At 42.3% G+C, this 11,563-nt stretch overlaps 2 protein-coding genes across 2 annotated transcripts in view; one reads left to right on the top strand and one right to left on the bottom strand.

The window, feature by feature from the left end:
- LOC134442010 (histone-lysine N-methyltransferase KMT5B-like) overlaps nt 1-2,120 on the bottom strand; it is an 18,699-nt gene extending 16,579 nt beyond the window's left edge. Inside the window, exon 1 of the mRNA XM_063192372.1 lies at nt 2,003-2,120. The gene's annotated coding sequence lies outside the window, so the exon portion shown is untranslated. The remainder of the gene's footprint in view (nt 1-2,002) is intronic.
- A 4,765-nt stretch (nt 2,121-6,885) lies between these two features.
- On the top strand, nt 6,886-11,325 carry LOC134442009 (fibronectin-like). The gene is made up of 4 exons (XM_063192371.1): nt 6,886-6,904; nt 7,597-7,860; nt 9,509-9,769; nt 11,057-11,325. Exons 1-4 carry the CDS (start codon nt 6,886-6,888, stop codon nt 11,323-11,325), a joined length of 813 nt encoding a protein of 270 aa, XP_063048441.1.
- The last annotated feature ends 238 nt before the right edge of the window (nt 11,326-11,563 follow it).

Below are 11,563 nucleotides of genomic sequence, written 5' to 3'. Positions count from 1 at the left end.
ATTCTGTATTAATGCATCCTACAAGACACCTTCATTTCCTCCAGGATTAATAAATGTTCCTCTCTACCCGTTATCAGGATCATATTCACACTGCAGGTGCTGTGGGGGACATCCTACAGGCCCTTTTGAGATGTTACATGCTGTCTCTGTGCAAATCTGTTCGGCGTGGATGTCGCACTACGCAATCCCAATGCGCTCTGTTTAAAGTTCCTCACTAGAATGGGTCACCTAAGTCCCATGGAGAACAGGGGAGATGGGGGAAACTAGCCTGCGCAGTGCGCACCACCATTATTATCACCATCATCCTCATCACCACTGTTATTATCAGTATAATATCTCCACTGCACAGCATTACATCTAGTCCTAGACAAATAGTTGGTCTGGAGTCTGGACCACTGACCTGAGTGGTCTGGACATAATCAAACACAATCAAAACAAAGAACATAATTCTGCAGTTACACACGTGAAATATCAAGTCGAGTTCAGGCGGTTTTATTGTCAATCTCTTTACATGCGCTGGACATACAAATATTTGAAATCATGTTTCTTACTTTCCCATGCAGACAGACATAGACTCTCTATACTCTAGGTGTGGACATAGACAATTAGACTTTGACAGTATACATATTACACCTAGAGTGTACCTATAACATACATACATACACCTAAAAGTGTATTTTGGCAGTCTCAACTCATTCAACTCTTCATGGTTAAATGTCTAAGTAACATGGAATGGAATGATGGAATGGAAAAATGAATACCACATCCACACATTCCAACTCACGCTATTATGTACAATACGAGTGTATGTCAGCTGTAAAACTGTCTCTAACTGCAATTCAATTAATTCTTCATGGTAAATGTGTACGGTGCATGAAATTAAATAGGGATGGTGGAATGGGAATAATAAGTAGGGTTCTCTACCTCCACATCCACTCCACACACATCCCAACTCTGACGTGGTTGACACTCTTTGCCAATAATCAGAGCCGTTTAATGAGCGAACTACTCCCCCTAGCGGATCATGTGCAGAACACAACAACAATGGTCTGCTCCTCAAAGGCAATGCAATGCTAGCATGCAAAATGAGTGTGAGTGGTGAGTGGTGGTGGCGTTAACACTTCATCCGAAAACTACCAAGCTAGTACTCCTTCGATCACTTAAGCTGTTATGGAAAAGAACTAAGAATCGTATATAGCTCTTTATCTAAGCCAAAACAAAACCCAAGATATAGCAGTTAGCCCGCTTGCACACTTGTGTTAACAGATAGCTGCTACGTTCAGTGTTGAGCACTGAAATGATTCTTGCTAGGACTACCTCTACGCTTGGAAGCAAGCAACACGTAGCCTGTATGCGAGCTGATATGTGTTGGGGCTCATATTGTGTCCTTTAGTAAACACAACTTTGGTGAATGCTGATCTAAGTGGCTGGTGAATTCCTGTCTAAAGCTAGACGGTCAGCAACGAGTTCTAGCTAGCTAACGCGCCGCTAAATACCGACCCAGCTCCGTTTGCAATGGCCACTTCGCCATAAACTGAATCTGAATCACACTCACAAGTTTTACGAGGCGAGAGAGCTAGACTCCTATATGCCACAGCTTGTTGAAATTCAACCACGTCATTGAAGTCATCATTACATTGCAGTGCTGCTGTTACATGCTGTGGTGTCCTAATTCACGTTAACGGGTGGTCTTCACATGGCAACCAATGCCACCACTAGCTCCAGTAGCTAGCTTGAGTGAAGCGACTAGCAGTCACTCTGCAACGTTTTCGGCTAACAGTTAAGATCTCATACAACTTGCAAAGTGAAACCATAGACACATGATCTCTAAGAGTGGACGGGAATGAATTTTCCCAAGAATAAATCGAGCTTGTAAAAGCGGTTCTGTTTTGACAGTGATAAGTTCATATCGTCTTAGCAAACACTGGCTGAAGTGAGCTTACCCAGTGTAGCCTACTGTTTGTAAACAGAAAGACAATGACAGAGGTTGATTGTTACTTACGATTGTTTCTTTTCAAAAACAGTTGTACGTTGTTTTCCTTAGCGATTTCAAACAAAAATAATTTGAAATAAACATTAAAAATCCAAAACGGCGATGAAATATTGTGCTCAGTGAAGGAGCCGTAGCCTATGGTTAGCTACTATGATATAACTACCCTAGCTAGCAACTCAATTCGAAAAATAAGTTTGTGTGAGTGAGCACATGCATATTCTTTGTCTTGTCATTTGAGTTATTTGGATGCTATATAAATCCTACACATTCACTTAGGAGTAAGTAGGCTACTTGGAAAATGAGTAGTTATAAGGAAAAGTTTTGCATCAGGTCAGAGATGCAGGAGGTTGCCAAGGTTGCAAACCTCTTCACTCAGCATACTAGAAGAACTACGCTCTACTACAGCGGTTCCCAAACTCTCCCCCCTGCGCACCCCCTTTTGCATTTCAATGTGGTTCGTGCACTCCCTAAGCGAATGTTGCACAGCCGCACATTTTGGCCAATCCTCGTTTCCAATCGAGCTGATGATTTTTCTGCTATCATTACAATGGAACTTGTTGCATGACAAGTATAGGAGTTATAAATTAGGCTACACTTCCAGCATACAATTAACCAAACAATTAAAACTACCCTGTGTTCAAAGCAACTCGTGCGGGAAGCACTAGCTAGCTAAGTGAAGTCCTCTGAAATTGTGTTTGCATGCGAACTGGTTTTGCATGCAGCCTAGCCTATATGATGACCTGTGATGTTTTTCAATGAAGTTTCGAGAGCTATCATCCCAATTCATTCATTCATTCATTCATTAATGTAGGCCCTTAATGCCCAGGGCGCGCACGTGCACGCGCGCACACACACACACACACACACACACACACACACACACACACACACACACACACACACACACACACGACAGAAATAGCCTGCAAAATAATAGCCTATGAGTGGACAAATAAAATGCCCAAAAAATGCATCACAGGAAGAACGCATTTGAAAAATGATCCCACATCAGTCACACGGGAAAGGATAGCATATATATATTTTTAAATGATCTGCAATCTTTTTATATGCAGCTTTGTTTGTTTTTTTACCTGGAATATTAGTGCTGTCAGTGAAGCTGACAGGAAGTAACAAAGGGGACAGTTGTCCCAGGCCCAGGGACAGTGTAATTGGGTTCTCATTACATTGCAGGCTATGTATTGGGTGTAGGGCCCTTTCAGATGACTTTGCCATTGGCCAAGTCAAAGCTGTGAGCAGCCCTACATGTAGCCTAGGGCAACATATTTTCTTACAGTAGGCCTACGTTGGCCTATATTTATTTGGTGTGTGTCATGTCTGCATTGATAAATGTATGATAGGAAAGAAACATGAAGCATAAATGACCTGAGATCAGAGTCCAACCCTAGGTCTCCAGATTCGTAGTAGGCCTATGTCTCTTAAGCCTGGTTCACACCAGATGGTATGTGTGTAGCTTCGGCGCCGCCTGGCGGAGCAGAGCTACACACACTACTGTCTGGTACACAGCCATAGAACACGCTCCGTCTCCAGCCAGAAAATAGGCGGAAAATCTGATGCACTCACCACGTCCATTAAAAATGTTGAATTGCAAAATTTGTAAAATAACATCCGTTTAGTCTGTTTTTTTCCCGACATGTTTTTGAATGGAAAAACAGTTGCAGGCCAACAGTTTTTAACCCTTGAAAAATGTGCATTGCACAAGCCGCAGCCACTGACCCCGGCACTTTCGCACTCTTTGAGTCACCTGTGCCTGCAAGGATAGCAAGGTATGAAGACGGAGTTTGTGAAGTAATTCAAAAAGAAAGGTGATAGGTTGTATTAATATAAATATGAAGGTAAATATAAAGGTAAATATCATTAACCTTTTTGCCCTCTTGAATTGTCTAAAACCTGTTACATTATCAATGGTGGGAGATGGGAAGTGGAAGGCTTTCTGACCAAATCCTGGGTAAGGACCGACCAATATATTGGCCCCACCGATATATCGGGCCGATATTTAGTATTGTGGGATAACGGTATAGGGGCCATACTTTCAATAAATTTCCACCGAGTTTGTATAACTTTCACAACCAATTTCGCAGCCGTTTCGTTCTGAATGCATCTTCTATTCGGCTTTTCCCACTTTGAGTCCATGGGAGTTCATTATTATAACTAAATATATGTGTATATATAATGATAATAATAATTTATATTTCATAAAAATTTATTATGAACAATATTTCTATATATATATTGGTTGCACATATCGGTTATCGGCCTCCCATATCCATAAATATCAGTATTGGTATCGGCCCTGAAAAAAACATATCGGTCGGGCCCTAATCCTGGGGATTGTCATGTTTGTTGTTGATGTGTGTGATATGATAGTTCACAAGCAAATGAACAACGTGTACTTTGTACCCTCATTATGGTGTATGCAGATAGTCGAGTGGACTGAGAGGTGTGGCCTTGTAGGGAAATCTTCAAAGGGTACGTGGCAGTCGGCACTCACACACGCAACATGCAGGAAGTAAAAGAGGACCAAACTGTAAGAGAACAATCACTACATCATTCATTACTTCATTTTCACTAGTCATCTATATCTTGTAGGGCTTGCTTTCTTTGTATTGTTGAAGCTACGCATTATGTTACAGAGATGATTTAGACTGTGATCTGATCTGTGTCATGGCTGATTACTCAGTTAAGGAACTTTAGATGTGAATGCATTGTTTACAGTTTGCAGTCAGCCTGATGGTGTCTACTGTCACTTTTATTATATAGCTCAATATTGTCATGGGTGCTGACAGTTCATACATGAATGCACATTTTATTGTCAATTTGTGTCAGAATTCTTTTTGCATTTAGAGTGATGTCGGCATAGGTGGAGCCACTCCCACATATGGTGACGGCGGCCTGAAACTTGTTTGCATTGGTTATTTATTTTCCACTCTAATCCTGTCAGCTTGTCATATCAGGAATCCAGATATATTTACAAACACAAAATGGTAACCAGTGTTGGGCAAGTTACTCAAAAACGGTAATGCATTACTGATTACATGTTATTGTATTTTCAAAGTAATCCCTCACACTACAATATTAACATATTTAAAATATAAGGCATTACACTACTTTTGAATCACTTTACAGATGTTTTGCCCTGTAATGCCTTACATTACTGCATTACAGCGAAAAGTAATGCATTACAGTAATTCTTTTGTAATGCATTACTGCCCAGCACTGATGGTAATTGAGTAAACTGGTGTTGAGCTATGTCACAGAGAATACACTTTTTTCAGCATTTTCTCTGCTCTCTCAACCTGTAATATGTATGTGTATGGTGTATATCTATATCACTTTCAGACACACAAGCTTGAACTGTCGTTACGGTGCAGTCTACTCGCCCAACTGAGGAATAAACTCAGACAAACCAGCACAGAGATCCACAGGAGCTCCTTCCATGAAGAGTGATAACTCAAAACACCACCCAGCTGACATGGCAGAGGGAAGAAGGTGGGCAGGGCAAACATTTTATTAATATCCAGTGGAGTGTGTGGGTCTATGTACAGTGTCGTGAGCCCCCCCCCCCCCCCCCCCTCCCACACACACACACACACACTGATGTTTAACCTTTTTGCCCATTTGGCACACCTTACATTTTCAGATCACCACACAAATGTAAACACGAAACAAGTATGACCCAAGCAAACATAAAATGCAGTTTCTCAGTGTTTATTTCATGTAGGCCTATTGTGTGTAGGGATGACTGTTGTGCAATTGTACTGTGGTACAACTACTACAACCAATGTCCTGTTGGTCAGTATCGGTAGCACATCAACACACCATGGCCAGATTATCCATAAGGAGCAGTGCCACTAGCCTGGCTATCAAGACACACGGCAGAAGCTTCACAAATACTTTTCAGAAATGGAGCATCTGTGAGGTGTGGCGCCCGGGGCTACCCCATTGGCTTAATATTAGCATGGTCTTACTATAGCCTTCTACCAATGATACAGTAAGTCCTTGCCTTCTACCAATTTCATTCATGCAGAGGGTCTGGAGGGCTCTGGTCTTTTAACCCGAAAACCGGCTAACCTGCGAATGGTGGAGAGGGAAAGGAGGGGGCACACATTTCGAACATGAATGGTGTGTTCACCCCTCTCACCAGCAATCGTTTTTCAATGTCATGAACAAATGTTAGCGATTGAGTAAAATAGGATGCCTGTTTCAATTTTCAACCGTGTTCACCCCTCGATCCCTACACTAAAAGTTTATCAGTTCAGCAGTTCCAGACCTCTGTATAAATGGTATTTGGTTTTACCATCCCCTTGTACAAGTAGTCTTGATCAACAACACGCGTATTGGACTGCAACCCACATTATATAAACTGTTGTTTCAGTTTTGTAATAACTCGGGTACTATAATTAGAACTGGGTCTCTTCTCTACTTCTCCACTTCTCTCTTGCAGTGTGTCCTCTGGACCAGTGCTGTGTGATGTCTGCAATGGCCCTGCACTGAAGCGCTGTCTGTCCTGCATGGCCTCCTACTGTGAGGTCCATGTGAAGGACCACCTCAGAGAATTGGACAACCACGAGCTACAGGATCTCCATCACCACAGACACTGCCCACAGCATCACAAAGAGCTGGAGTTCTACTGTAGAACCGACCAATCAGCAATCTGCTCAAGCTGCTTCCTTCACGATCACACACAACATGATGTCATCGGACAGGTGAATAACAACCATAGATGTGTATTTGGTAGGAATGCTGTCCGCTCTACTGTGTCTCAATTTGTATGTACAGTTCTTGTGTTTGAGCAGAGAGTTAGCTGGATGGAGTGAGTCTTCAACGATTCTCGCTGCTCTGCTCTGGCTGCGCGGTACATGTGCGCGGTACATATGGATTCCATGGAGGGAAGTGCTGTGTCTATAAACTATAATCCTCTCCGCAGTCTTGATTATTCGTTGTAGAGATTTCCTTTCAGCCTGAGTGATCTAGCCATACCAGACAGTGATGCCTGTTGTGAGGATGCTCTCTTCAAGTCCTCTGTAGGCCTGGGTAAGAGGGCTGTGATTCAATCCAGCCTTCCTAAGCATCCTAACAAAGTACAGCCTTTGCTGGGCTTTTTTCACGATGGATGTGGCATCACAAACCACTAACTTTCAAACAGGTTGAACTCAGCAAACATATGGAACCGAAGTGAGAAACATGTGTCCATTCAGCAAACAATTTACTCAAGAATGTAGCCAGAAGGGGTCCCAGCACTGAGGCGTGGCCCTTGGAGAGATAGTGAGTTCAGAATAATAGAAATGTTGGTGATGATTGACCCTGGCTTGGGATATAACTGGCAATTATGATGATGGTGGTGATGATTGTAATATTGTTGGTGATATTTCTGATGATGTTTTATTTTATGTTATTACAGTCTGCTGAAAGGACACAGATAAAGTCTTTGACAGATGAAGGTACAGTACATTGTTTTTGAACAATAACGAATATTATATTCAGTATATCAGAAGTCTATGCTTAAAAAAAAAAGAAATCAGTCTGTGTTGTGTCGTGTGAATCCAGCATGGTGTAACCTCTGACCCTTCTGCTATGTCCTGCAGATGTTCCTCCTCCTGGGTCGATCCAATTTGTGTCAGTGCAGCCAGACTCAGTATCATTGCGCTGGTCACCTCCAGAGGGCGCTCCTGGTCACCACACCTTCAAGGTCACCTGGACAGGAGGTCAAAAGGACAGCTACTTTCCAGTGACAAGTACAAATTTGGAGGTGACAGAGCTGACTCCAGGAGAGAAGTACCACTTCACTGTGGCCACCCTCAGCCAAGATGGCCGCCACAGTACACCTGTGGAGGGGGCTGTTTACACAGGTGAGACACACGGGAACTTTTATACAACTCACAGCAAATATAAAACTCTGCGGTAGCACTTTATAATAAGTACCCCTTACCAAGAAATACATAATGACTACCTCGTGATTCACTAAGGGTTAACTAATGTTAAAATAAAGCTTGACTAAGGCTTAACTTTGCTGAGCGAACAGCACACACAAACCATTTACTAACGGTAGTAGTTAATGATTAAGAAATGAGAAATAATACTTACATAATAACTAACTCGTGATTCACTAAGGGTTAACAGCACACACAAACCATTTACTAACGGTAGTAGTTAATGATTAAGAAATGAGAAATAATACTTACATAATGACTAACTCGTGATTCACTAAGGGTTAACTAAAAATAAGGCTTAACTTGTGCTTAAAAAGGTGTACTTATTATAAAGTGTTACCGACTCTGCTGATATGCATAGCTAGTAAAATCTGTATTTAAAGGGCTGGTTTGCAATTTTACACATCAGCCTTTGTTAACAGAGAGTTTGTGATCAAATAGTTAAGTGGTTGCTGTCAACCTGCCTCTCATGCCGCCAACACACCGCCGGCATTGAACGCGGCAAACGATTCAGCCTGAAGCGTTCGACCGGAAATCTCGACCAACCGAAGCTCGTGTTTAGGAAAATGTGAACATTCCATTGGCTTACGCCTGCTGGCGCCGAACTCATTACATATTTTTAGATGAAGTTCAACTTCTGACGCCCTCAGCTTTTGACACTTCTGACGCAGTTGGCCCTAGAAACGCTTTTGCGGCTTTTAACGCTTCTGCCGCCTGCTCTCCCATACAAAGTCAATTACTTTCGCATCTTTCCACACATTAACGCCGGCGGTGTGATCGCACGGTCAGTGTAATTAGATGCAATATGCACATGTGTGTGTGTAAGACCCTGTTTACACATATGGATATTTTTGTAAATGCATCGGTTTTGGAAATTCCTTCTCAAATCACTGGTCTGAAAGACATTCGTTTTAAGAGCTAAATCACACCTGTCACAAGGGTGTTTTTGTTTTTCTCCATATGCCGTGTTAATATGCAAATGGATTTTTTTTTTTTAAATCTGGATTTTAAAATATATCCATAGTTGTACCCTGAAAAGAACTAAATATTCTGCAACACCGGACTTACTCTATCATGTTGTTTCACAGTAAATATGGACAGGCCCTGGCCCGGCCGTGGCCAAGAGGTTGGGCACTCCCCTGCCATGCGGCTAACACAAGTTCGATTCCCGGCCTGAGTCCTTTGCCGCCCCCTCCCTGTCTCTCTCACGATTCGCTTTCTGTCCACCTCTCACACTGTCCTATCAAATAAAGTAGAAAAAGACCAGAAAAGACGTTCTGTGGACTTGAAAGCAGCATGGAAAAAAGTGCCACCTCATACATTTACTAACATTTAAATCTACATGGAAATGGACAATAAAGATATCACAGGTGGAAAAAAACAAGGTCATGCATTTATTTTCATTGTATTTTGGTGGTAAAAGGTATCGATATCGGTATCGGCAAGTACACACATTAATGTACTCGTACTTGTATCGGTTTTCAAAACAGTGGTATCTGTGCATCCCTAATACGCATCCTGTACTTTAAGCCCAAATGTCCCCTGTCTTCATTCTCTGCTCCTACAGAGGTCCCCCCTCCACAGAATCTCCAAGTGGAAGTGACATCACCCACAGCCACTGTGACATGGACCAAACCAGCTGGAGTCGACCAGGTGACTTACCTGCTGCAGATCATCAGAGACCAGGAAGTCATACGCACCATTCAGAGAAACTCCTGCCAGTACACCATTACTGGCCTGCAAGTAGATGCAAATTACAACGTCAATGTCACCACTGTACTCAGCAACGGCCGTCAAAGTCAACCAGCAGTCCAAACCTTCAGAGCAGGTGTGCTGTGCAAGTGAAAACTATTAGCCATTTTAATGGTGTTGTAGTGGTGGTATCTTTTGGGGGGTAGTGTGTCTATGTAATCCTGAAGTTAACATCACCACTATAATGGTTAGACAATGAATGAGAAAAGTATTATTCAACCAGGTCAAGGGTTTAGCTGTATGGATTTGAGTTTTGATCTTGAAAATATTTCACTCCTTATCCAAGGAACATCTTGAGTTCTACTGATGCAGGGGATTCTAATGCTGCCTTCAGGTTCATTTTTATATGTGGATATTTTTTTCTCCTGGTTACATTGGTTTTGGCCTTCCGTTTCCACGTAGCAGATATTTAAAATCCAGATATAAAAAAGCAGGCTTTAAAAATATCCTATTTAGGGGGCTGAAACGCATTTGTTACAATGGAGGATTTATTTTTATCCACATGTTGCGTTTACACCTAAACAGGAGAAAAAAATACCCTACTAAAAAATATCCTGCTATGTGTAAACAGCACCTGAGGCAGGGGATTCTAATGCTGCCTTCATATTCTTGGGAGCTCTCGACGGCCCACTTGCTTCCTGTCTCCTCTCACACTTCTTGCAATAATAGGCAAGGCAAGGCAAGGCAAGTTTATTTGTATAGCGCATTTCATACACAGGTGCAACTCAATGTGCTTCACAAGATTAACAAATGCAAAAAAGAAAGGAAACATGGAAGAAAGAAGGAATTAAATTAGAGTCAAAGAACATTTAAACCATTAAGATAAAACATATGGTTAAAAAATAAAAAATAAAATAAACATAAAAAAATAAAAAATAAGAATTTGAGCTAGGGGAAAGCATCTGAGAACAGCTTTGTCTTGAGTCTAGATTTAAAGCTATCAATAGTGGGTGCATTTTTTACGTCATCTGGAAGCTGGTTCCAAAGCTTTGAAGCATAGAAGCTAAAGGCTGCCTCTCCACACTTTGTTTTGACTTTTGGAATCACCAGCAAATTCTTCTCCGTTGACCTTAGTGACCTGGTTGGTGCATACAGCTGAAACGTATCCAGTAGATATGTGGGTCCCATTCCATGTAATGATTCAAACACAAGTAGCATTGCCTTAAAATCAATTCTGTAGCTTACTGGGAGCCAATGCAACAAATCTCAACATTATACTTTCGAAGAAATGAATGGTTACGATTGCATTTTGGAGAAAAAGCATTTGGCTGTGACTTTCACTGGGTTGTGAGATTGAAATTGCTGAAATTGCCTGGGAAAGGAATGGTGAATCACCCCCTGACTACCTGTTCTCTTTCTACAGAGGTCCCGCCTCCACAGAATCTCCAGGTGGAAGTGACATCCCCCACAGCCAGTGTGACGTGGACCAAACCAGATGGAGTGGACCAGGTGACTTACCTGCTGGACATTGTCAAAGGCCAGGAAGAAATACGCACAGTGCAGAGAAACTCCTGCCAGTACACCATCACTGGCCTGCAAGCAGGAGCAGAGCACACCGTTAATGTTGCCACGATACTCAGCAATGGCGGTCAGAGTAAACCAGCATCCAAAACCTTCAATATAGGCACGTGAGACATAACTTCTGTTATTGTTGTTGTTGTGGTGGTGGTGGTGGTCTGCTCCAGGGAGCAGTGTGTATAGAATGTGTCGTGTGAATCCAGCATGGTGTAACCTCTGACCCTTCTGCTATGTCCTGCAGATATTCCTCCTCCTGGGCCGGTCCAAATAGAGTCAGTGCAGCCAGACTCAGTGTCATTACGCTGGTCACCTCCAGAGGGCGATCCTGGTCACAACACCTACAAGGTCACCT

This window comes from Engraulis encrasicolus, unplaced genomic scaffold (assembly GCF_034702125.1).
Source record: "Engraulis encrasicolus isolate BLACKSEA-1 unplaced genomic scaffold, IST_EnEncr_1.0 scaffold_106_np1212, whole genome shotgun sequence".
NCBI classification, from domain to species: Eukaryota; Metazoa; Chordata; class Actinopteri; order Clupeiformes; family Engraulidae; genus Engraulis; species Engraulis encrasicolus.
The sequence above is the reverse complement of the archived record's forward strand: the minus strand, read 5'-3'. Positions and strand labels throughout refer to the sequence as shown.